The sequence below is a fragment of the Trachemys scripta genome, chromosome 10 (assembly GCF_013100865.1).
Source record: "Trachemys scripta elegans isolate TJP31775 chromosome 10, CAS_Tse_1.0, whole genome shotgun sequence".
In the NCBI taxonomy this organism is placed as follows: Eukaryota; Metazoa; Chordata; order Testudines; family Emydidae; genus Trachemys; species Trachemys scripta.
In genome coordinates this window covers 69,497,456-69,524,450 of record NC_048307.1, presented here as the reverse complement: position 1 = coordinate 69,524,450, position 26,995 = coordinate 69,497,456, and the positions used below count along the sequence as shown (strand labels likewise).

General features: G+C 41.6%; 2 protein-coding genes across 10 annotated transcripts in view; both read left to right on the top strand.

The window, feature by feature from the left end:
- LOC117884240 (cell surface hyaluronidase-like) overlaps window positions 1-7,940 on the top strand; it is a 74,504-nt gene extending 66,564 nt beyond the window's left edge. For 4 of the 5 annotated variants that reach the window (XM_034784471.1, XM_034784472.1, XM_034784474.1 and 1 more), the window contains 3 exons: window positions 2,110-2,270; window positions 4,127-4,236; window positions 7,566-7,940. In XM_034784471.1, coding sequence (XP_034640362.1) covers window positions 2,110-2,270; window positions 4,127-4,236; window positions 7,566-7,720 — 426 coding nt within the window. In that variant the 3' untranslated portion in view covers window positions 7,721-7,940. Of the gene's footprint in view, window positions 1-2,109; window positions 2,271-4,126; window positions 4,237-7,565 lie in introns of those variants that run through there. The other variant, XM_034784473.1, reaches the window with a different exon arrangement.
- CEMIP (cell migration inducing hyaluronidase 1) overlaps window positions 1-26,995 on the top strand; it is a 144,782-nt gene that overhangs the window by 57,110 nt on the left and 60,677 nt on the right. For 3 of the 5 annotated variants that reach the window (XM_034784481.1, XM_034784478.1, XM_034784477.1), the window contains exons 2-5: window positions 18,780-18,882; window positions 22,309-22,461; window positions 23,150-23,288; window positions 25,499-25,735. In XM_034784481.1, coding sequence (XP_034640372.1) covers window positions 18,825-18,882; window positions 22,309-22,461; window positions 23,150-23,288; window positions 25,499-25,735 — 587 coding nt within the window. In that variant the 5' untranslated portion in view covers window positions 18,780-18,824. The remainder of the gene's footprint in view (window positions 1-18,779; window positions 18,883-22,308; window positions 22,462-23,149; window positions 23,289-25,498; window positions 25,736-26,995) is intronic. The other 2 variants (XM_034784480.1, XM_034784479.1) reach the window with 1 other exon arrangement.

The window sequence follows — 26,995 nt, the reverse complement described above, 5'->3', positions numbered from 1 at the left end:
TTTATTGTCAACTACATTGGTTCCTCTGCACTCCCTCCCCCATCCCCCCCCCAAAATCAAGGCTGAATTAACTGAGGATGCATCACTGGCTGTAGTGAACTGTAAAATGCATGTAAGTTACTCTATGCAGTTTATTCCCACACAGAGCTATTTAGAGATGATAGGAGAAGCCAATGGTATTTCGTAAAACTTTGGAGTTTTCCAAAGTTTTAATTCCAACCATTACATTTGAAAGGAAATTTTAATTGTGAAAACGTGTATATGGAATGTAAAGGCCTAGAGAATTGGGGCTAAACACCCAAAAGAACAAGCTATGCAGCAGTCCAGAACTCTTGTTTTACCAAATGAAACTCAAGCCTCAAGTGTGGTTCTTAATTTATAACCTGCCGTTTCCAAATAAGTCTTAAATTTGGCAAAATGAACTCTCCCAGGTCTAGGAAGCTGAGCCATTCATCTGTGATTTGTGTCAGAAAAGTCTGTTACTGGCATCCTAAACAGCTTCTCTCCACCACTCCATGACCCACAATTAATACCTACCCTTGACCCTGGGTTATCCTTGTGTTTCCTTTTGTTCTGTGACCCTGCAGTGGCCCCTTTCCAATTCTTTTTTTTCCCCTGTTGGAACTCCCTGCTCCTTCCAACCCTGAAATCTCTGTGCTCTTAACTTTGAATATCCTGTTGCACGGAAAAGCAGCCCTAGCGTTTTTTTTTGCTGGGTTTTGGCCAATGTATATCCAGGCTCATCCACCTTGGGCCTGTATTCCCTGGAGATCCCATATCAGAAGCATGAGATTTGAACTCATTGGTGATTAGGATTGCCAACCCTGCAGGATTAATTCCTGGAGACTCCAGGCCAAAGATTAATCTTTAATTAAGGATTGTCATGTTATTAAATCTCCAGGAATACGTCCAACCAAAATTGGCAACCCTATAATGGTAATAAGGGTCTAGAAGATTTTGAATCGTTTGAGCACTAGATCACCTCATGCCATGTTATGCCTCTGATGCAGAAATCCTAATAAAATCTATCAGGCACTTGCTGTATTGTTTTTAAACCTGACTTTAAGAATAACATTGAAGGAGCAAAGAAATTTAGAGTTAATGCTTCCATTTCATCAGTGTGCCTAGGTATCTCATTCCATAAGGTATTAGTACAGAAGGTCACCCATAGCTAAGGTTACAATTCTTTCACTGAGGTCACAGATTCTGTGACCTTCTGGAACTTCTTCTGGGGGAGGTGTCAGCCCTGGGGCTGTTGGAACAGCAGCCATCAGAACAGTGGACGGGCAACCAGCCCTGGGGCCGCCGGAACAGTAGCTGGGGCTGGAGCAGTTGCAAGCCCTGGCAGTGTTCCCCCCAGGGTATTCTTAGTAAAAGTCAGACAAGTCACAGGCCTCCATGGATTGTTGTTTATTGCTCATGCCGCGTCCGTGACTTTTACTAAAAATACCCATGACAAAATCTTAGCCTTATCCATAGTTATACAGCTCCCTGATGGAGAACTACATGAGCTTCAATACCATGCCATGGTATTGAGTAGTCCTAGTTCTAAATCACTGAACTACACTGTACCTGAACTACAACTCCCATGATGCCGGTGGCAGCATTTCCCAATCAAAATATTCCCGCTTGACAGATTTCTTAGTAATCAATTTTTTCAGTGGAAATTTGAAATTGTCCAGGAAAAGAACCATTTTTAAGCCAGGTACTCAGACATCTAACTGACCTGAAATGCACCTGTGTGAACAGAGGCTTGTTTAAAAATAGGCTGAAAACATGACCACCGGTGTATTGCTTCACAACTCTATTGTTTTAATATAGAAACTAGGCCTTTGAGGTACAGATGCCGACTTCCTCTATTTTCATATAGCACACAGCTCACGAGACTTAGGTAAAACTATTATTCTTCATTATCTCCAGTGATAAAACCTCTTCAGGAGTTGGTACCTCTTACATAGTAATGATACCTTTTTATGGAGTATAAATGCTTGATGTTCTCACCTGTCTGTGAGAAAGGAATTACAAACACAGGAGATAGGAGCAGAGTTTAAAGTTGCCTATTTGTCCACAGACTGCTTCAGCTAATCCTAACCTGTATTTTGGTTGCAGATAAACGATGACATTTTCCTGTTCAGTAGTCGGGGGATATTCTTCTTGGTGCTAGACGCGTGTTCAGGAGCAGTCGTGAGTAGGCGGCACTTTGACACAGTTAGTGCTATAAATGCTGCCAGTGCAATAACTGATTATGTTCAAACATCTATAGAAGAGAGGTAAGCAGGGTGTTGAAAGTTTAAGTTCATGTAGCAACATGTGGGTGATAGACAAAGAGGAAAATGACCTACTTTTCATAGCTGATCTTGTGCCTGGTGAAATCTGACAGATTGAGGCTTTTCCAAAAATCAAATCTTCTCCAGAAAATAAAACTCATGCTTCTCTCAGAGGGTTACACAGACTGCAGACGGAGACAAATTTTCTGGAAAACTGGCACTTCCATTTAAGTTAACAGTTTGTTTTCCATCCTGAGGTACATAAGGCCTTTTGCAATGACATTTGCAGTTCTATTAACTTATTCTGGTGTCCAACTGAAACGGCAGCAATTTCCTGGCAGGGGATGACTCATTTTTTCCATTGCTGGAAAGAGAGAGTTTGTTTATTCTTGCTGGTGGTTGTTTGCTTTTTTTGATAGAGAAGAATCAGAGGTGTGCCAGACTCTCCCACAGGACTTTTCTTGGGCAAGTCAGTTAATTGACCTGCCGGCTCTGTTACCTTAGATGTGCTTCGGCAATGAGCTGGATCATCTGTGTCTGTTCCACATTCCTTGTGGTTTTCTGTGTCACCACATAAACATGGAACAGCAGAGATTTATAGAAAAATTCTTGGCTGCTGGTAAAAGCAGGTCAAATAACCAGAAAACAGACTTTCACTCCAAGGCATTTTTGAGCAGTTCATGACCATGGATACAAACACTGCTGAGCTATCCCATGTGTATTGTCACAGGATCCACTCACTGCTAGAGGTGCCACCTCCTGGTCCCTCTGGAGATTAGCTCTTTCTGGGTGCTGTGCCCTCCTCTGAAGATCTCTCTGCCCATCATTCTCTCTCACCCTGCAGCCCCACTCGCTCCAGCTTCCTCTTCGTGACTTGGCCCTCTGGCCAGGTCACTATGGTCCTCCCTTCTGGGATATCAGTCTTCCCATTCAAACTGGCCCAGGCAGTCTGTTCTCCACTGCCTGGTCTGAGCCACTTCCCCAGTGGCTGGTAGGAGAACCCTGATCCATCCTCAAGAGCAGAATTCTAGGTTCCAACTCAGACCCTCTACTCAGTAGCCAAGGTCTGGTCTCTCCCTCCTTTTCTGGGTTTGCCAGTCCCTCACATCTCTCTTCTCCCAGGGAGCAACTGCAGACTGCTGCTGTCAGCTATTAGGTTTTATACATGCCCTCTTTTTCCCATCCAACTGAGCCTCATCTAATTAATCCCTGCTCCCTGGCTCCTCCTCCAGGTGCAACCTGAGGAGTTAATTAGCCCAGCTAGCCACCGTAACCACTCATGTGCTTATGTGGGGTGGACAAACATCATATGTATGTGTGAATATATGAAATAATCTATTCACATATACCCATATAGATACATACATGGTCTGGGTTCATATTTCACAGGCACAAACAGGTAGTCAGTCATCTGAATGCTATCAACTGTGCCTATAATTCATTGCAGGTGCAATTCACTGTGGGCTCAAAATTGCATCTGTGAGGTTAGAAGCCAGCCTCAGGCTTGACTGAGAATCAGATGCAGAAGGTATGAATGTGTGAGTTTGGGACTATATTGTATTTCAAGTGAATTTTTCCTGGGGGTAAATATCAATACCCTATGTAGGATATGCTTTTTCAACCATTTTTGTTTTGGTTTGGTTCAGAAGGAAATGAAGGTGACATTGAAAAGGTAAAGCCCTGATTCAGGAAAGCATTGAAGCACATGCTTAACTTTAAGCATTGTTGTGTGTGATTGTAGTCAATGGGACTTAAGCATATGTTTAAGTGCTTTCCAGAATTGGGGCATAAAGATGCAACAGACACTTAGCAAGAATAGTCTTATGCTATTGTGCTATAATAATTGTCCTTCTTTTCAGCTCAGTTGTTCTTGTGTGCTCTAAAGACGGGTCAGAAATGATGGGAACCTCTGAAATGTCTGTTTTTACAAGGTTAGGTTCTGCAAAGCCTATTGTCTTCCACAAAAAAGGTGACTATATTTATGTGAATTACACTGCCATGCCTTCTTTGGCTAAAATTGAAAGTGCATTTGTCTAGCAAAAATGTACAAGCACCACCTTCTGAGTTTATAAATATAGACTATGCTATAAAATATACCAATATCATCTAGGGAAAATTGTTGAAAAGCTCGAGCCTCAGAGCTAGGCAGAAATTTGAGGGATCTTTACCCTTTATTACAAATCTAAAACTGAACCCGTCTCACCAATAAATAGCCACACTTTGTAAACTTTTCACTCCAAAAAAAAAAAAAAGCCCCGTTTTTCCAGTGGAAATTAATCAGTTTCTGAACAAAGAGTAGGCTCCAACTTTAAAATTCAAATATTTTCAGAGGAAAAACCAGCCATGAAGTTAAGTTTAATGAGAGAGAAAAATACCCTGAAATGAAATTCAGATGAGAGCAAAATGTAGGTCACGATGGAAAAAAAATCACCAGTTTTGGACGACCCTACTTATACTTTTACCTTGATTTCCTGCAAGATCATTTGCAGTAGCAAGAAATTGTACAGTAATCAACTAATCTATAATGAAGTGCCCCTTCAGTTCAGATAAAAATAAGAAGCTGAGCCTTTTTCTCAAAACTGAAACCAGACAGTTGGTCCCCTGTTCTTTTTAATGTTTTCTTGCACCTCTGCACTTCCCAAGACTAGAAGCAGACATTCCAAAATACCGTAAGAAGGGCTTTTCTCACTGTAGTCACAACCCAACTGGGAGTTGAAGAAACCCAGATCTAAAAAGTTTTTTCCAGCGTTCTTTCCAGACCAAAAAACTTGAGATAATTTTGGATGAACTAGATTGCAATCTGGACTAGGTGTTTGTCCATCATTCCCTTTAATGGAGGTGGCTAGCACTGTCTTTGCTGGGGTACCTATTCCACCCTTATTACCACTTCAGTTTCCAGTCAGTGGATTGACTTCTTCTGCAAGGAAGGTGAAGTGCCTTTTGATTGGTTGTCCAGAGTTTGTTGCCCTCCTGGGGCCTCATCCAAAGCCCCAGTCAATGTATTTCTTTCCATTGGCATCAATGGTTTAATCAGGCCCATCTAGAGTTTCATATCCTTGTTTTAAAATCAATAAAGATATTTGTAAAGGAACAAAAAGGAAAGGGGGGGTGGGGAATATAGTGATATAAAACTGTGGCACAATCCTAATACCATTAATTGGTCCTTAGGCAGGCCAAACACCCGCTCTGTTCAGACTGAAAAAACATAGCAAGGTCAGACCTTCTTAAAGTGAGCTAGCGCTTGACCCTGGTGCTGCTGCAGATTAAACTCTCATTGACTTCTGTGGGAGCAGAATAATCAAATGAAGGGACATCCAGATTTACGTCTGCACTTCGTCTTCCAGATCAAATTCCGCCCCCAAGTGCACACAATTCCCATACAAAGGGAGTTGCATGCATGCACCTGAGGACAGAATTTGAAACCGAGTACCTCCCACCATTGTGCTGAAGAATTGCATAGCTCCAAGAATATCAGAGGTACTCGATTATACTATAGTGCCCCAGACCAACAGACTTAATCTTGAATTTCCTGTCTCTTGCTGATTTTAGCTGAAATTCTTGTCAAAGGTTTAGTGTGAATGTAGCAGCCATGTGCACACTGTGCTGGCGGTGCCGTATTTCCACACAGTAATCCTACTGGAAAGTAGAAGGTCGGCCAAGTACCGCTTTTGTGGAGTAATTCCTTTAGTTGATAAGAAAATCAGCCAGCCAGCCATCTGTGATTCAGTTTGATACCTCTTAAGCAGAGGTCAGAAGTGGAGTTGGCTGTATTTTCAGTCACACTTCTTTTTTTTCTTTCACATCTGTTTACAGCAGTGAAGTAACTTATCCAGAAAATTTGTATTTAAACTTACTCTGATGCCTGGTTTAAATAGCCATGTTAACTCACTCATATTATTTTTAAAACGAGTGGCGGGCATACACTTCAGAGCAAGGAAGGCAGGTGTGCCTTTGTGCTCATTTTAGTTACTGATCAGCTATTGTTTTTTTTCTTTAAGTTTGCAGAAAATAATTTTCATTTTTTAGCCATTGAAACCCTAAAAATTTCAGTCTTTGGCAGAAAACCAAAATATTTTCAGTTTTTTGATGAAAATACAGAAATTTTTGAAGATAATTTAAAACTTTTTTTTTTGTTTGTTATTTTTTGGGGATCTAAAAACCCTTCCTGATCAGCTCCATTCAGAGTACTTTACATGCATGATTCTGTCCTCCACCGTGGCTCTCTGTATCACTACTCTGGTGGTATAGAAAGAAATGGAAATGCTTCTCACAGAATCCCCCTATCTTAATGAAAATCCGTGTTGCTGCAGGAAGCAAAAGGTGCTGTAGTTTGGTAGGTAGCATTTTTTGAGTCAATAGTGAACTGATACTTCAGCATGATGCTAGGCGACAGTGTGCTGCTGCTCTCTTTTGGGTGAAATAAGAAACCAAAGAACTGGCTTTTCAGAAGCGCCAGGGTGCTAGTCCGGATGTCCATGACAAACTTGAATCTGGGTAATTATATTAAAATTCCCCCTGATGCTTCAGTTGTATGCAGTATTTGACTCCACAACTCTGACATTGTCTGGCAGCTATTTTAACAGGGCTAATCCATTCCAGAGGTGGTTATGTTAATGAGGCTTGAAACATTTCCTCTAAATGCATGTGGTTTGAACCTGATTGCACTGAAGCCACTGTCAAAACTGCCATTCACCCTTAGTGGGAACAGGATTGGGACCTTGTTGCCTGGAACTGCAACTCTTACTCACATGAAAAGTATTTACATTAATAGTCCTGTTGCATGAGTAGGATTGAGCCCACAGTTTAAAAATAGCCTTGGGATCATTTACAACAGAAGGTATAATACAAATGTAATTTATTATTAAAACAAAAAGACACAGGGAGTCAACACAGAGAACAGCTTAGGCATAGCTGAGAAAACTGATCTAACCTAATAAAATAAGGATTCAAAATTCCCTAGCATTTTCATCCAGTCAGATATGAAAAAATAACCGCATTTAAAAACAGACCACAGAACATTAGTCCCACTAACTCAAACCTGGGACTTCCATCACCGCTAATTGAAATTCCCGAGGACAGTGCAATCAGAATATTGCTTCAATGTGGCTTATCTCAGGCATTGTTCCTCTCCTTCATTCTTCCTTATGTTTTATAAAACGTTATGTTACTGTAATCCAACCAAAGGGATGGCCAAAATGTTTCCTTGATCTGTGCAGTGAGTTTGTGTCATGACAATAAATGGTTATTCCCTTAACCCAGTGATACAAAGGGTCACGCTTTTTGTCTCTCCTTTTTCAGGGAGTTTTGCTATGCTTGGATATAAAGGACAGGCCAGACCCTCCTGGATTAAAATCCTTAACCAAGCTGCTAATCAGAAAGCTGCCTTTCTACAGCATTATGTTCCCTTGATGTTGAGAGAATACAAATGTTCAGCTAACTCTGCAGAGTTTTAGGATTCTTTCTGTATCTGAACCACTTACAAAACAACTCCAGAGAGGCTGGGGAAATCAGACAATTTAATCTCGCTACGTTGTTGTTGGCTTAACATCAGCCAGGCAAATCCTACAACTCACAGTGTAACTTTGGATGGTGTTGTTTTTATGGGTTTGTATCCGGCTGATGTTTTTTCACTTGTATTTTTTATAACTAATAAATATATTCTGATCTTACAAAGTGTGGGTAAAGCTTTGTTTTTCAAGTAATGCGTGGATGGAATGGTTTTGCTGGGTTGGGAGATGGTTAAAGGCCCTAAAGGCTACTTTTTCCCAAGGAAACCAGAACATACCTGCCATTCGGTACAATCCGGTGCATTCCAAAGGTGAAAATTTGCTCCTCAGAAGCATATGAGCCAGGAATGAAATTTAGCAAAGAAAAGTTCACAGTATCCAGGGAAGGAGATGAACCTCATCAGAGGTAGGCAACCCCTACCCTTCATTCTGCCTTTAATTTACACTCCGGAATCCAATGACTTCTGTTCAAATCTAGGTCTGTTTTAAAAACAAAACACAAAACAAACAAGAAAAAACATCTGCCACAGCTCCTTAGATGAACTGAAGTTAATAAAATCAATGCGCATCAACAGATAAGCTCACAATAATCTTGTAATATCTTCTTTCTCATCAGGTTTATTATATACAACTGTTGTGCAATTGTTTCTATCTGTAGCTAATGACTGGTGAAAGCACGTCTACTCTACTGGCAAGAAAATTTGATTAAAATATGAATCGAGATAAGTTGTCCTGGTATGGTAAGGCCAAATCTTACCTTCCTCAAGTGATGCTCACATGGACTTTTCTCCTGCTGATGTCAATTTGGTTGTGTAAGGCAGAGTATCTGGGCCATTGCTGGCACATACCGGCTCTTTCTTTGTGTTTTTTCTTTAAATTGCTGCTTCTTGCAGTAATTAAGACATAATAACATTGAATGGAAAGTGGGAAACAACTGGTATTGACAACCAGGTATTGACTTATCCGGAAGTGGCTGCACTGAAATTTTGGTTAACATTGTGCTACCAATAATAACAATAAAGGAGAGGTAATTTTGAAACAATGCAGGTAAATATCTGGTTTTGACAGGTGCAGCAATCCAAAATGCTGAGAATTTTAAAAACCAATTGGACTAAAATGTGAAATGTATTTAGATTTGTTTGACTGCTAATAACGACAGGATTGTCCGTAAAATGTTCTCCAAACTCCTTCAGGGTATTAGACATTTATTAATTAAGGTCACATTCTAGGTGCTTCACTGATCTGGGTGATGGGCCTGATTTGAACAGCAGGTGTGTGGATGCAACAAGGAAAGGATATTATTTGGGAGGGGAAAAGGTAAAATTCTGCTCCCATTTGAAGTCAATGGCAAAACTCCCATTAACTTCAGGGGGCCCAGGACTTCACCAAAAGATTCTTGAGTCAGCTGCTGACTAGAGTAAACTTGCAGTGTAAACAAATGACATGATGATTTTGTTCCTATTATTACTGAGGGAATGGATTTATCTGAGATTTTACTGTGCTAGACGTCAAAAGCTGGACAAGGGCTTTTATAGTTTTAAACTGAAATTAGGGTTTCCTATGTCTACAGACTGCAGAGTGCATGGAGAGTTAGGTGCCAGGGGACTATTTTGGTAACCTTTGCACCCCAAAAAATAAATCAGCAATTTTTATTTGATTTCTTTTTTCTTTGTTTATAAAATGGCATGTTCCTCAGTGCATTTCCTGGGAGGCAGTTGTTCGTAGAACAATCAGCAGTACAGCCAGCATTTAGTGACAACTTTTTTAGCAGTGTTGGCTGAGGCCAAGAACTAATGGATTGTGTCATCATCCAGAATATTTTCTCATCCCTGGGGGTTATCCTTCTAGTTTCAGATCATTGGCAGGTCAGTGATGGGGAAGCCTGCAACACTGTTATCTTTGCTCTATGGATAGAAAGAGTGCTGGCCTCCTCAGCTGTCGATCAACACTAAATTCCCAGGAAAGCTATATAAAAGGAAAAATTAAAATTGCAGGTAAAACTGATTGTTCAAGTAATATGTCTTTATTGTGAATTAAAGATCATCTGATCCTCGGCTCAGATCAGAGAACTGACGTCCAGTGGCTAAATGCTGTAATAAGAACTTAAGTGCATCTTGGGTACATGCAGCAGAATCGCTTCTCATTCCCATTCTATCTTTTCCAAATGAAGTTCTTTCACTGCAGTTGATGGACACAATTTAGGGGTTTTCTAGAGATGTGAAGATGCGCTCGGCATGATTTTTTTTTTTTTGAATGCATATGATGAAGTTCAGTGGTATGAATGAAGCATTTGATCTGTTGTGGAGCAGAATGAGTGTGTTGAGTGAGAGCAGCAAGAGCTTTCCCATAATTCAGAGGGGGAAATGGGACTTGCTGTATTTGCAGGTGTTTGTCAATGAACACTGCAAACAGTAATTTTTGTCATATTAGTGACACACAGTTAAAGTATAGGTTGTTTGTCTGTTTACATTATCTTCATCACCATGGTATACGAGCTCCTGTCCTGTTGGCCCAGATGATGGGTAGGTTGGATAGCAAGATTTAGCAATGGTGCAGCATGTTTCTCAGCCCTGTTGAAACAGTTAATTGTCTGTCTAGCTATGTGACAATTTTAGCTTCAATGAGGGGGTCAAACAGACTGAATGGAAGGGAAGATGGTTCAGAATGAAAGGCCAGGCCAGGGGCTTTCAAACTCTCCCCCTGTGTGGTCGTCATGACTCCATCTTGCTTTGGCATCTCCCTTGACTGAGACTGAATGAGGTGAGTGAAATTCTGACTCAAATGATGGAGTCAGTCATATCAGAAATGTTAATGCATAGATGTTGACATCATTTTTATACTATATGTATAAAATTTATATACATGTATGTGAATGTAATGTCTATAAACATACCTATATGTCTCCGATGTGTGTATAAATCCATGTTAATAGATAGCCTTATAGAATTTATTTTGGATAAATTGGTAATTTTATACTAGTCCTTCTATAGAATTAACTCCACTTCTTTCCTCAGTATATTATGTAATGAGAGTGTTGCATATTAAAGCTAAGCCTTATTTCACTGGGTAGACCCATATTCTGCACTACTGCTTTGTTTCTCCTTTGAATTTTTGATACATGTGCACACGTTATTGGCCAGGGAGGTGAGGGCTACATTACTAATATCTGTTCTGTGCTTTGAAGACTTCACAGCTGAAACAACCAAAGAGGTTTTTACATGTTGAGGTTAGTGTTTTGTTGGCTAGATTCTGGCTCTCTGAATGGCTTGCATACTCACTGTCCAGCAACGTCATGCCACTGACGTGGGACCAAGCCATTGTGCTACAAAGCCTACGTGATTCAGAGCACTCTGAGTGACTTGATCTCTTGAGCCTAGGAGGTAGGACACCTGAGGTGGTCAGAGAGAAACTGCCTGAGGAGAGGAGTGGAATGTGGATTCATTGCCAGAACAACAGGTAACAGAGCTTTTTTTCTGGATCATTAGCCAGACTGAGGAAGACCTCGATGAGGTTCAAAAGGTAATGTACAAAGTGATGTGATGAACTCTATGGGCCACTGGAGGAAAAGGAAGCAGGATCAAGCTCTATATGAGGTGATGAGTGTTATATAAAAATCTAGATAAGATGAGGACTGAACCCTCTAAGCAGCACTGTTAAGTCCTTTTGAACTCCTGTTATAACCTGATTCAGTTTTCTGAGGCCATAAGAGCAAGAGGCTGTGAGTTTGAGCCCCAACATTGGATCAAATCACTGATGGTACATGCTCTTTATTATCCTGGAGATTTATTTGATCATATCAGACAGGTCCAGATCCTGAATCCTAGTAGTATAACGCAGAGTCCTAAACCCAGTCTAAGGCTAACAACTGGTGAAGGAGAAGCTGGGGGAAGGAGAGTCATGTACCCAACCTTCTGAAGAATACCTTTCCTCCCAAAATTAAGCCAAGTGGCAAGTGTCCAGGGGAAACAGGCAAGGAGCTAAGGTGAGCCAGACACAAAGAGTAACGTGCCACAAAAGCAAAAAGAAAAATATTTGCATCCCAATGTGGAAACCTGGGTAGTGCTGTGTGACTAGCCCATTGGGCTGCTGGAAACACTTTCCTTCCAGTCAGGGTAAAAGAGACCCCAAAGCTATGAACATTTAACAAAGGACACTATTTCCACCTGGACACTCAGGATACTAGAGACAAATGTTTCAAAAGCTGTTTCTAAATTTCAATGGCGCATGCACTAAAAACCGCATATATGAATGTGCGGGTGCAAATGAAGAGGCTGGCTTAGACCTCTTCAAAACTTGGCCCCATTTGTCCAGGGAACTTAGCTGTATTTGTAAAAAATGCTGTGCTGCATCTTAGCAAATGTGTAAATGCACCCACCTCCAAATGCAGCCAACATGCGCATTATATTATGCCACCAATTGCCAGTCTGAGACAACTGGCCATCTTCCTGAGTAATACACAAAGGCTTTCCTTCTCCTTTTATTTGCAAAGGGTAAAATTTTTTTTAAACCACCTAAATCTCATTGACTTTGTGAGACGTAGCCTCCTTCATGCCTAAATCACTTTTGAAAGTGGGACTTAGGCTTCTAAATGACCTAAGTGATTTGAAAAATGCTACCCAAAACTTTAGAGGCTGTGGGTCTGATTCTATGAAGTGCTGACCTTCTTCAACTTCCACTGAAATTGGTAGGAGATAAAAGCACTCAGCACCTCCCAGGATCTGCTTGGAGGAATCAGAATGAAAGAACTTGCAGCAGGTATTACATAGAGAGGAACTGAACTAAATCCCCTTCCCATTGGGGGAAAATGTTAGATAAATTGATAGGGAATCCAGGTTGAGAGAGAGCGGTCAGGTTCTCTTTCTGGCTCAAGTATTAAGCCAATTGTAACGAATGATTGGTTCAACTATTCTACTTCAAGATCATCCCCTTTATTTGGTTCCCTTTTCCCTTGCCTCATCACAAAAATCTGCCTAATGTGCAGATGGCAAAAACAACATCAAACTCATGTAAAGTACCATTTAAGATTTAACAATGATGCATTTATGTCACTGGGGGTAAGGTTGTGCAAGCATTTGAATTGGAAATCCCTGGATATGTGTTTGCATGGTGTCAGGGCTGGATCAAGGCTTTTAAATAACTACAGAAATGTACTAGCAGCAGGGCCGGCTCTAACTTTTTTGCCACCCCAAGCAAAAAAAAAAAAAAAAAGCGCCCCCCCCCCCAAACCCCCCCCCCCCCAAGCGCCACGCTGCCCCGCCGAAACACACACACCCCAAGAACCGCACCGCCGAAACACCCTCCCCCCAGTGCCGTGCCACTGAAACACCCCCAAGCGCCACGCCGCCGAAACACAAACAACCCCCCCCCCCGAGCGCTGCCTTGCCGAAACCAAAACAACAACAAACCCCAAGTACCCCCCGCCACGCCAAGATTGGCTGCCCCTTACCAGGTGCCTCCCCAAGCATGTGCTTGGTCGGCTGGTGCCTGGAGCCGGCCCTGACTAGCAGCCTGCTGTGCAATGGTTCACCCTAGCTCAGGAATGTCCGTGTAAAGAAAGGCAGATGCATCCAAGGTGAAGAAAGCCAAATGTACTTGTCAAGTCAGTTTTCCCAGCTTGAGTTAAGATGTGAAATGGCCTGTTACAGGCACAGAGCAATGTTCTCTCAGCATAGGGAATGTGAACTGTCATCACAAGTGTGATGGCAGTAAAAGGACAGCACAGGCGCTAATTAAACCTCCCATTCCTTTCTCAAATCAGTTTCCTGATCAGCCCAGGGCGCTTTGCATATGAACAAGGAAGCTCCCAATGCACTTTTGAACTGGCCACCAAAACACTGAAATCTAAATATGGGCTCAGACGAATCTTTCCTAAGTATAACGAAAGCTCCAGTTTTCACCAAGCACAGCATGCAGTGGGACACACAATCTGGTGATGATGTCTCTCTGATATCACTCAGCTTGGCAATTCCATTAAAAGAAACACCAAATCATCATCTCTTTTATCTCTCTTTAAGTATGTGTACTGTTCTGTGCAGATCTGCACTGTGGACCATTGATCTTACAAAGAGATTCTAGAGTAGCTAAGGAGCTATATACTTTCCCATGTCCATTTTCTGTTCTAGTTTATAAAAGTTCTTCCTTGACTTCAGTATGAGAAGGCTCAGGCCCATAGGCCAAAATTTTCATAAGTGACTACTAGTGACTTCAGGTGTCCCCAGCCATTTTTGGATGCCTACCTTCAGACACCCTAAAGGAGCTTCATTTTCAGAAAATGTTTGAGGACCCACATTCTAAAGATCAGCCCCATTCCAGGTGTATAGTATTGGCTCCCAGAATCTGAGGTATCCATAGTCATGAGTCACTTCTGAAAATCTTGGCCAGGGTGTCTAGGCTACTAAATAACTATCTACCTATCTTGGTACTTCTGTGGCTTCAGCATTGTAGTAATAACTGAATACCTCATAATCAGTAATGAATACTATCCTCACAATACCCCTGTGAGGAAGGGAAATGTCATTTATCCCCATTTTACAGAGGGGAACTGAGGCACAGAAAGACTAAATGACTTGCCCGGGATCATGTAGGAAATCCGTTACCGAGTCAGAAATTTAACCCCAATCTCCCGAGTCCCAGTCCAGCGTCCTACCCCTTATATTGTGAGAGGAGAGAAAAGAAAGGGAGCTCTCCTATTTAAATGCTTGCCATTTCTGCCCATTTTCCACTTTCCAGTTAGTGTGGAGATTACAGGCTTCTCTTTCAACTGAGCATGTCCCTCTACATTGTTACCCATTTAATAGCACCAAAGACATCTGTAACGCAAAATGGCTTTCAATGTTCTTTGTAGTCATCAGTCAGATTGGGCTATTACCTTGACAACCACGAGATGTACCTGTGAGGAGAACAGTAATTCTCCCTTTCCCCCACCTACGCCCCGCTGACTGAGGAACTTTAGGGAGCCCACACTTACGATTTCATTATGAATTTTTTAAAATCTCAAGCTGTCTTTAAATGTATGTTTACATTTACCCCCCAGCACCATCTGTTCTGTGTCTGCTTCAGCATAAAACTACGAGGAACTAGATAGATCGGGGGCTCCATTTTACAGCATCCTTTAATGCCTTCTAGTGCATTATGACTATTGACACCTGCAGTAGCAGCCGTCTAAGCACTGACTAATGGCTTCCTGTATCTACTTTTAGCATTGTCTGCTAATATTCACTCTTTTTGAAATGATTCCCAGCTGTTGGATCCTTCCATAGCGTGTGTCTTGCCAGACTTAGGGATATGAATCCCACTCACAATTGCCAGGTGGCTTTTAACGACTAAATGAAAAAGCTTTTCTCACCCAACGGAGAATTTGCGGATGGAGTTTGAGAAACATTCAAGATTTATTTAGAAGGATTCTTTCACGGCCCTTACACTTTCAGAGCATTTGAATAAATATGGCCATTTGTTGACAGAAATTATTACATCATAGTTTAACTTAATAATATGGCGTCTGTTCAAGTAAGCTGTAGCCTGATTGCTTTATTCCCACATGACTCTAAGCTAACAACAACCCATTTGCAGCAGGAACTGTTCTGAAACCCTCCTTCATGGAAGACATAAATGGAAAGTCATTTTCACGTTCTTAATTTTTTTTTTTTATTGTTTGACTCTAGCACTTGTGAAAAGTGTTGAACTGACACCCACGGAATCTGAGATCTTCTGCTTATCCCCAGAACAGGAACCATATTTTTGTCACATGGCTCTGTCAGTGTAACTCAAATCTGGCCCAGCAGAGGCACTGTTCGTAGTGGGAGTGGAACTTGTTCTTCTTGGCCTCTCTGGGACATCCAAGAAGGATGCCAGTTTGTACTAACAGTGATAGTGAACACTGGGAACTGAACTGAGCTCCCTTCCATTTGGCCAGAGAACAGGGAAGAGCTTGTTTTAACCACAGCAGTTTAGATTCTGCAGAAGTTATTTGGGCCCAACACAAAAGTGGCATCTCCAAAAATATCTACATTTTTAAATGTTGTTGTAGTCTTGGTCCACGCCATGCTGTGCAAGCTCGAGGACAAAGCCATTTGGCACTGGCTGGCAGTAAACCATAGCTGTTGTCTCCAAAGGAAGCAATGGCCAGAGGAAATGACAACTGTCTCTGCATTCTGGCAAAGAAATTTCTTTACTACCCAATAATGAGATAGAAAATGCCTGCTATCACTGTCAAACTTCATACCTTTTCTATCTAACCAATGTGTTCTAAATAAAAGACCAACCCATTCGTTTTAGAAAGTGTATGCCTTCAAACAAAACTGATGTGCTTCAGTCATCGTTACAAAATCGCTTTCACATGCACTGCTATACTGCGGTATCACGGCAGCGCAGTTTGTGCTGATACTTAAAATAGACAATACCTACCCTATTTCAAATCAGATTGTGTAATAACGGTGGACAAATGTTGACTTTTTAATGGTCACGGTTGTACTTCAATAACACTTACTATAACATTATTGGCTTATAAAATGTTGACACTGTTAAATGGTCAGACGCATGCTGCTTAGTTCTGACCACAATCGTATTGAATGGTTACTACTCATTGAAAATGTGCATCATTCAGAGATTAAGCCATTACTGAGTAGAGCTAGGCACAAAATAGATTTCCCATTTTGCAGCAAATTCCATGATTTTGAAATTTCACCAAAGTTCCAAAATGGAATGAATTTTTTTTTTTAATTTCCAGAAAAATGAAATTCTGAAAAATGTCATGTTTTTGAGACACTTGGGACATTTCGTTTTGATAAAACGGAAACATTTCATTTTAATTTTGACTTTTTAACTTTCTTCAAACTGTTTTTATATAAAAAACACTATTTCATTTGGAAAAGTCATTTTGAAATGAAAAATCAGTGTTTGATATTGAAAATGCCAAAACAGGATGTTTCACCATTATTGAAACGCTTCACTTCATCTTTTTAACAAAATTTTGTCAAAGTTGGCATATTCTTCAAAGCATTTTGATGAAAATGACATTTTTGGTTTGGGGTTTTTTTTTGGAGGGGGGTGGGAAGGTTTGATGACTAAGTTCAGACCAGCACTATTACTATGTGTATTGCTTTTTCTCTACTATCCTGCAATATCCTTTTTAGCACTGAGCATCACGTGGCAGGCTTTCTGTATTGTCACTCATGGATAGACTGTTGCTTTCACTCAGTGGGCATGAGCTATGTGAACAGCAATCCTCATGTCACTATGCCCTACAACTGTACAAGCAAACTTATTTCCTGTTGGGATGTTTCTTGACAAATTTGGTTGTAATGCTACTTTTAATACAATGCCCCAAATTTCATGGCAATACGTTTGGGTAAGTAGTTGTAATTAAAATTTTACCATTTACGTGCACAGCGCGGACACCTCCTGTATTTATTTCAGCTGTGGAATTTGTTCCAGATTAAATCTTGGGGTTTTTTTAATTACAAGAGGATAAGTACAATAATTGAAGTTTTCTTAGGTAAGAAATTGGAGCTCTCCAGAGTTATCTTTTATTGTTTTTACCTGTATAACTCCAAACCAAATGTGATTTTTCTAAACAAATATTTGACATTGTATTACTTTGCAATATGAACAGGTTCCTTATGTCTGCATAGGGAGGTTTATTTAATTTGGAAAAGAACCTAATGGTCTTATTTGCAACCAAACATTGTGTTTGAAGAGACTGCCCTCAAGATGCTCACATAACTATCAGCAGGAGTGCCGCTAGCTTTTCTGCCGTCCTAGGTGGCGGAAGGTCCTGCCCCGAAATGCCGCCCCCCACAAAGGCGGTGGAAGGTCCCGCCGCCGAAATACCGCCTCGGTCGCCACCCCCCAAATTGTAGCGCCCTAGGCGACTGCCTAGGTCACTTAATGGGTTGCGCCAGCCCTGACTATCAGTGACTTTAAAAGCAAATGTATGTAAATACGAAGAGGAGCCTAAACTGATGTATGTTGACATACAGAAGAATCCTATGGATATAAGAGATCAATGAACAATCTGTCTAATCATATGCTGACTCTGTATTATGTTATAACCATTATATGGCCATATGGATTACAAACAAGTTTCTTTAAAAGTCCATCACTACAGAATTGCACAATGAAATGTAGTGGCTCCAAGGACTATACTGGTTAAAGAATATGGATTTTAAACAATGTCTTACAAATACATACGAGTGAACATTTTACATAAGTAGTATGCACAGAAGTACATAACCCTTAACCTCCGCGGGACTATTCATGTCCATGAACTCTCACGAGCATGAGGCAGAGTTGCATAATCAGGCCCTTTAGCATATGGGCTATAATCACAGTAATCCTAGACACAGTGGGATTACTTAAGGACAGCGCTCCAGCCCACTCCAAATCTAAATTTCATGGCACTGAAGCTAGATCTTCAGAGGGGAAATTTCTAAAAGCATCCTTTAGCTTTGCTCCCAGAATTGCAATTTGGAGTGACTGAGCACCCAAAAGTCCAGAGGGTGCGGATTCAAAACTGCAACTGTGAGCACAAGTCAGAATTTTGGGATGCACAGAACATGGTAGCAAAAAGTTCACGCCCAGAACACAGGCATGCAGTTTAAGGTACTCACATTGAGGTCACTCTGAAAATTTAATCCTGTGTTGTTTTCATTTTTTGCGGGGGGTGGGAGGGGTGTTGCACATGTGAGTATGCAGCCATCCACAGTCCTGATACCGTATGTGTTTATACTGCATTCCTAAGAAGTTTCCTGTCACATGTTGTGATTTCCTTCTGTGTACATGTTCGAATATCTGAATATTAAACCTAACAAAGGGGAATATGTTGGGTGGGGGGGGGGGTGTTCTTGTTTTCCTGTTCTTCTCTAACAAGTCAAGAGGGGTGAAAAATGAAGGCCTGCTTAGTCAGAAAACAGGATGTAACCCTTTCTCCGTGTCATGTGTAACTTTTGCTTAAAATATGCTTGAGTTGACAAAGATCTAATTCCTGCCTTGGTGTTCTTTGTCACAGGTCTCCACAGAACTAAGAATACTGAAAGCAGCCTCCCTTCCCAGGATGGACCTGGTCATCAGTTTTGTTTCTCTTCTATTTGTAATCTCTTCTGTATGCACAGGTAAGTTTCCAGCCAACAGAAGGTATATAAATAACAACAGTATTTGTAACTTGGGAAAGTGCAGCTATAGGTCAGGTGTCTTTTCAGTCCTTAATCCAGTGTCTGCAGGGAGCTTATAGCACAAGCAATGTGGGGAAATACATAACAGGATTAATCTCCCAAGTTCCCCAGCCTCCCTAGTTTAGAGCAGCTTCGTTAAAGGCAAAGGAAGAAACTACTAAGCAGTTGAAAATGCTATGTGACGTGAAGAAGCTGAATAAGCCAAGTTTATAAAATAGCCCAAGAGCTGTTGTTCTGAGATGTACTTTGAGCATTTTATTGCATTGTCCTAGCTCCACCCTCATGGCTAGAACATCAGAAATTATGGGGAGTGCAAAAAGCCATCCTGTCCCAGGATGGTTCCTCGGTCCTTCTCTGGGTCTTGCTGATAAAAGTAAAAGCATTTCATGCATTATGTTCGGCCTCTCCAAGTTACATTTCTCCTCACTGTGGTATTCTCTATATTCTAAGTATGGCTGATTTGTTTCTGACTTTTTTTAATCCTCCCTAATTTAACCCCCAAAGCCATCATTAAGCAACATGAGGTATACTGTCATTGCTGTGCTTAGGGAATTTTAGGCACAAAAGGAAACGTAGCTAATTCTGCAGAGTGCTCTGAAGGGGAGCTGGCATCTGAGTGCAAAAAGACCAGGAGATTCATAGATAAGGCTGATATTTCATCTGTGATGAAGTAAATGGGTACTAGAGAGTCAGTTAACCCTTTAGCTATTTCAGTCATTCTATGGCTCGCAATGGATGTCTTGCTGGAGAACACCGACTCGGATTGGATTGTAGAGTTTCTCCACTGCTCCTGGTATGAATGAGTTAAGAAAGGAGCTTAGATCTTTAACTCTGAATTATCCTGGCTTTTGCGAATTTAAATCCAAGTCACAAGAGTAAATCCCCTCCCCCTAACCTCTGTCTACTTCTCTGCCTGTCGTTAGACTATGAATTCCCCAGGGCTGGTGTTGTCTTTTCTTGAATGTTGGGAAAACACCCATGATAAACTAATAATAATAATAATGAGCTGGCTTTCACCTATCCAACTTAGCCTGTTTGGAAGATTACACCTTTAGATTTGATTCAAATGTCAGTGTCTGTGATTGATTTTTATAATCTCGATGGGAGCACACTTCCAATTATTCTTGTCCCTCGTAGAACCCTTGATCATTTCTTTTGACGGTGGTTGTCTATTTAAATTAGTATTATTTTCAGGCTTACAATGCAAGTTCCATCTACTACCTGAATTATTTCTTTTTCAGGCTACTCTTATTGATTCTATACATCTCCCAGTAGAGATCGGGAGCCTGAGTCTGATCTTTTCTCCTCCAGTGTAAATTGGGAGGAATGCCATTTATACCAATGGGATCACTCCAGTTTGAAACTGGTGCACATATTTGATTTGAGCCCTCGATATTTTTCAGTGTTTGAATCACGCTCAACAGTTATTAGCATTCTTTGACTTGATCCCTGCATTTCTATGTAAAGAACTTATGTAGAGCCAGGACACATGTTGCACACATGAAATGTCACTTGCTACCCTGGATAACTGGTCCTGTGGAGTCTCCATAGAGGATGTCCTTTAGGCCTGGTCTATACTACCTGCCTGAATCGGCGGGTAGAAATCGACCTCTCGGGGATCGATTTATCGCGTCCCGTCGGGACGCGACAATCGATCCCTGAATCGGCGCTCTAACTCCACCAGCGGAGGTGGTAGTAAGCGCCGCCGACAAAAAGCGGCAGAAGTCGATTTTGCCGCCGTCCTCACAACGGGGTAAGTCGGCTGTAATACGTCGAATTCAGCTACGCTATTCACGTAGCTGAATTTGCGTATCTTAAATCGACTCCCCGCTGTAGTGTAGATGTACCCTAAGAGACACCAAACCAGTGGTTGATCCAATTCTGTTGTTTTCTTAAGAGTTGGAGTTGATTTGGAATCTGACAGGAAACTCAATGCAGATGGACAGATTTTGTTCATGATGTTACAGAATTCCAATTGTCCTTCTGGTTTTCTAGTGGCAAAAGAATACAGAATATATAGCTCCCTAATTGTCACAGTATTTCTTGATGTCAGCACTAGAACATCTTGACAGTGAGAGAGTCTTAAAAATGATCGCATTGGGCGAAGTTCCAAGAGCTGATGAGAACCTGCAACTCCCATTGATGGGAAAGGGTTCATTGTTTAAACTCCCATTGTCCTCAATCTTCTTTAATTAGGAAGTTTTTAACCATCATGAAACACACACACACGCCCCTTGTTGAACTAGAGTAGATGTGGGGCTAATGTGTTGGGTAAGATTAAAGCAGATAAATATCTTAGCTTAAATACTTATCACATGAGATGCCCTTGGGTTTGGTGCCTGAGCACAGTTGAGATGTGTGTGGAGACCAATGATGTGCAGCCCTCGGGAGGGTGGATCCTTCTCTTTTTTTTGTCTGAAAGATATAATGAAGCCAACTGTTCTCTCATGAGATTTCTAGCTTTTCCTGGCTTTGGTCAGACTGAAATCTCCCTGAGAACTATTCTGTTATGGTATTTAAACCAATCGTACTACCAATCCCAGTTGAAGAGTAAAGATTGTAAAATTGAATAGCTTTTTCCCCCCTTTAAGTTTACCAGACCTCACCGGTATTGTTTGGCATTAGCTCGTGTTTAGGTGATGGTTCAGGTTGGGTCTTATTTTCTCCATTTTCATTTGCTCCCCAGAGCAGACACCTTTGTGCAGCTAGTGACAGACTGCTCGCATTATAGCTGGACATTGACAGGCAGAGCTGTAACATTAAGGGCAAAATCCTCCCCTTTTCTCTACCGTTATCTTGATGTGGTGGGACCAGTGATGTTTTGCTGTGCAGGGTAGTAAAGTGTGGTGTGTTTTTTTTTTTTTTTTTTTTTTTTTTTTTTTGTGCTTCCTGACTCCAGCAGAGCCTGGAGTAATGGTCTCAAGTTGCAGTAGGGGAGGTTTAAGTTGGATATTAGGAAAAACTTTTTCACTAGGAGGGTGGTGAAGCATTGGAATGGGTTACCTAGGGAGGTGGTGGAATCTCCTTCTTTAGACGTTTTAAAGGTCAGGCTTGACAAAGCCCTGGCTGGGATGATTTAGTTGGGGATTGGTCCTGCTTTGAGCAGGGGGTTGGACTAGATGACCTCCTGAGGTCCCTTCCAACCCTGATATTCTATGATTCTATGTTCCCAAAGTTATCGCTCATTTTCCTTTTATCATGACCCAAATACAGTCCAATCAAGGTGGGACATATTTGCATTTCAGGGAAGAGGCATCCTCTTTGAATGTAATTTATCGAGCATGACAGAGTCAAGGGCATAGATGTGACATTTTCTTTCTTGAGAGAAGCCAGAATAATTTTATCATTTCCCTTCATCTCTATCAGCAGAAGCAGCCTCAGCGTGTCCTGATCAGGACCCTGAGCTGGAACCCTGGAACGCTGGTCACGATGAAGATCAACACATTGAAATCAGCAAAGGCAGGAAGCTCCTTCTCTCTTCCTCTGCGACCGTCCACTCTATCAAAATCACAGATGGAGGTAAATCCTTCTGCCAGCCTGAGAGCCTAGCCAGGGGACAAGGGTTCTCCATTACGTCTACTTAGATCAGCACAGATGGCACAGGGACAGCTTCCTCCAGGGTGTTCTGAGGCAGAGCAAATATTGGATAATGCCAACTTCAATTTTATACCAGGGTGGATGGTGATAGGGATGATATCAGCTCTGGGCAGCTAAGAGTAGTTTGTCTTCTCTGGAGAATTTACAAAAGTACATCAACTTGCTTAATAGTTCTGGTCCTACAATTTCTTTTGTAAACCCTATCCTAGTAATTCGCTGTACAGATAATGTCCTAATGAAGCAACAATATTCTTAGGGTCTCAGGACAAGGCAGATATGTGTTTACTCTTTGTCTGGAAGGGCAGTATCCTATTTTGTTGCTGATGACTGCTAGCATTAACCGCTTTTATTCAGCATTAACTCGTAAGTCCTTGTGCAGTCTCCTATTCAGTCCTACTCCATGCAAAATTCCACTGACTTCAGTGAGAGTTTGCTTGAGTAAAAGCCAAATAAACACTTTAGGATCTGGCCCTAACGCAGCTTTGGGGAATATGTTTGGCATTTCTCTCTGATGTAATTGGAAAAGCTGGCCCTGCCTTTTGCACAATAGCACCAGTAACTCTCATGACTTGCTGTGTTTTAAAACTTCATACCATTATTTTTTCCTTAGGAAAACTGGTAATTAAGGACAATACACAGCCTATAGTTTTGCGAACTCGACATATATTGATTGAAAATGGAGGAGAGCTACATATCGGCAGTGAGCTATGTCCATACCAAAGTAATGTGACGATCATCTTATATGGGCGGTATGTACCTAAAGAACATGAATCCCCTAACTTAGTGCTGGATCTCTATATTATATGTTCCCTTTCACAGTGCAGAGATGCAAAATAATCCTCACAATTAAGGTTTCATTGACATTAAACATAAACCACTCATGCAAACAATGCTTTGTGGGGGGCTTCTTGGAATATTGAGCTAATTAACTTTACAAAACAAAACAAAAAGAGAAACTTTGGGACCTGGTTTTGAGTCCTGTTTGACCCATCACAAAACTGCCATATATTTCACCACCAATTGTTCTCATTAGCTGTCTTGCTCAAGAGATTTTGTAGCCTATCCATTCTTTCAAATGTTTTAAAGTCACAGGAAAAAAGGCCCAACGTTTCTTGCAGTTGCCTTGGTCTGAAAATTTTCATGCCTAAATTTCTTTCCTTCTTATGAGAAAAAGAGAGGTGTGTGTGTGTGACAGGTGTTCCTGATGTACTGGGGTACCACTGAGCCTGCCGGTTCCACCAGTCTGGGTTCCATTACACTGCCCTGCTGAGCCAGGCTCTCAAACCTCCTCCAGCACACTCACAGGCAGGGCCACAGCCAGCTGCAGAAAGACATAGACACTGTGTGGGAAGACTCAGCTCGGGAATTCCCCACCACTCAATGCACACCCCCTCTGGAGTGTAAACCCAATTGTATTGTCTTGCGCGGCACAGAAATCTGTAGTTTAAGCTCATGAAATTCACTCCCTCTCTCAACATGGAGGAAGATCTGCCAGGCCGGAGAGGAGCAGGGGGGGGACGCAGGCTGGCGGCCCAGCAGCTGTGGCCGGCAGCCATGGGGGGAAGGCGGGCGCAGCCGGAGGAGCGGGGGAGGGGGGGCGCAGCATGGCAGCCAGAGGAGCGGGGGGGGGGGGACCATGGGGGGGGCCGGGCAGGGCCAGAGGAGCCATGGAGGGGAAGGGTAGGTGCAGCCGGAGGAGGAGCCAAGGGGGCATGGCCAGAGGAGGATCTAAGGAGGGGGGGTCGCCTTTTTTATCTTTGCTCCCCCTCCTCTTAAAAGCTGGCTATGCAACTGGTTTTCAGCAGTCATCTTGGGCAGGGATTCAGTGGAGAACAGACCTAGATTAACTCACTTCCCTGCCTTAAATGGGATTTACATATGGCAGGAATTCTTTGTTTCCCCGCTTGGCCCCCACCACTATTAGTGGAAAAATACTAGTGGACCAAGATGGGGTCCAGTACCAGGTGACATGATCACATGACCTTGCAGTGTCAAAGCAGCATCCCAGGAAGCTTCTCAGGAAAGTCGGAGATTAGCATCTTCAGAGTCCTATTGTTCTCCCTAATGGCCCATCCAGCCTGATTGCCTACTGTCTGGTGTGCGTTCCCCAGGTGTAAACACAGTTGTAATTGTTACATAGGCAATATTCTTAACTTCAGATACAGAAATGATACATGCGTACAAATAGGATAATCATAGTCCAGACATCATAACCTTTCCAATGATACCTCACATGATCCATCTTACATAAAACATATCTTAGTTATGCCATGTTCAGATCCTAACAATATCTCTATGAAGAATATGGGGTGTAGTGTCACAAGAGGTAATTCAGTCAAAGAAATAGACTTCACTTCTGTGCAAAGTGCTCTAATGTTTCAAGTTGGTAAATATTACTTTCTATTCGCTCAGGCCTGATTGATACACAGCTTTTGTACTGATATAACTATTTCAGCTAGGAATGTGGTTTACTTTAAAAAAAAATAGTTATACAGTTACAACCGCTAGTGTGCATGAGGTTATACCAGCATAGCATATTCCCCTTCCCATATGGGAAAAGCTATCCTTGTGTAAGCCCATTTATACCAATATAACTGTATCCACACTAGGTGTGTTGTACTGCTTTCCTACCAGTACAGCTTTTGTGTGTCGACAAGCCTCCAAAGTGGAATGTCAGTAGTAATCTAAAAGAACAACAAACTAGTGATAATGAGTCAGCTGCCATGTATGTCCTAAATTGTCTCTGACCCCTGTTATTAGTGTTATTTCAGACAAAGAATTTATTTTCTATAGAGTCCCAGCATTTTGCATTCCTTAGGATCTCTTGAAAGAAATACATTCTCAACCTGTTGCTTCCTCTCCTGTTGGGCAGTGCCAGCACTTGGTGGGAGGCTTCGTGTTGGCTTGATAGTAAAATATTCTAATTCATATATGTGTGTATTATGTTTTTACCCTACAGAGCAGATGATGGCATCCAGCCAGATGCTGACTTTGGGCAAAAATATATTGGAGTCAGTCGAGGTGGAACCCTTGAGATCCATGGTGAGAAAAAGTTGTCCTGGACTTTTCTAAACAAGACTCTCCACCCTGGTGGCATGGAAGAAGGTGGCTACTACTTTGAAAGGAGCTGGGGGCATCGAGGTGTCATTGTACATGTTATTGACCCAAAAACAGGGGCAGTCGTCCATTCAGATCGGTGAGTCAGTTTTTTTGACTTTACTTTGAAGGCAGCATCACTGTCAGATCAGAGACAGGCAAAGGGAATTTCCAGGGACAGATTTATGTAGGTCTCGTTGTATGCCTCACTATAGCTCTTTTCAATTCTGTACTCTCCATAACCAAATTAGGGCCCAATCCTGCAAGATGATGAATGACTTCAACTCCCTGCAAAGTCAGCAAGAGGAGATGATGCTCAGCACCTTGTAGGATCAGGCCCTTAATGTGGATCAAAGACAGTTGTATCACGGAGTCCTTAGGTTTTTCTGGGCAGTTTACCCAGAAACTTCCTTTCTGATGGGTCATTAACAAGTACTAGATTTATGGCCTACAAAATTATTATTATTATGTATATGTTTTGTGGTAGTTCCTAGGAACCTGAGTCCTGCACCAGGACCCTATTGTGCTGAGAGCTGTAAAACCCAGAATAAAAAGATGGATCGGGCCCCAGCAAGCATACAATCTAAGCAAACTGGTATCCTAACCAGGCCCTGAAGAACTGCCTCAGACAACCTCTCATTGCCTTCAAAGGGGATGCAGAGCTGCTGGCTGGATTCCAACTGAAGCAGCACTGTAGTCTCACACCAGAAATAAGTGATGCATTTTTCCTTGTGCTCACTTCAATCAAATTTGGGTCCCTTCTCTAAGGAAACATGTTACCACTAATTAAGACAATTAACAGTTTTAAATATTTGAAGCTTTAAAAATGTTTATGAAGAACTGCTGATTGTAGGGGTTTTCATCTGAGAGCTAGGGTTTTTTTAAAATACAGGCATGCATCTTCTTTCTAATCCGGTGTTACAAAAGGAAATAACTGAACAGTAAGTAATGTATTACTCCGGTAGTGGCATGCTTTTTTTAACTAGGATAAAAAACAATCAAGCAAACAAAGCACCCAACAACAACAGAAACAAAACAAAACACCATCCTAGAAAGTATAGCAGAAAGAAAAAAAATTCTTTTTCTCTTTTCCTACATACATACCTACTTTTTTCACCTGCCACTATTTCTCAAACGGGACGGTTATTGTTACAGTTTTGCTGTTTCATTATCTAGATCTTAGGCAATTCTCTGAATTAGTTTTATGGCAAACCATAATGTATTCTTTTAAACAAACCAGTATAATAATCATTTCATTATACTATTAAGTAGCACTTTTGCAAGGGATGATGTATAATGGTATCTGTAGCAATACAAACATGTAGATCTCTCTCTATAATACCGATTTTTAACCAGAGGG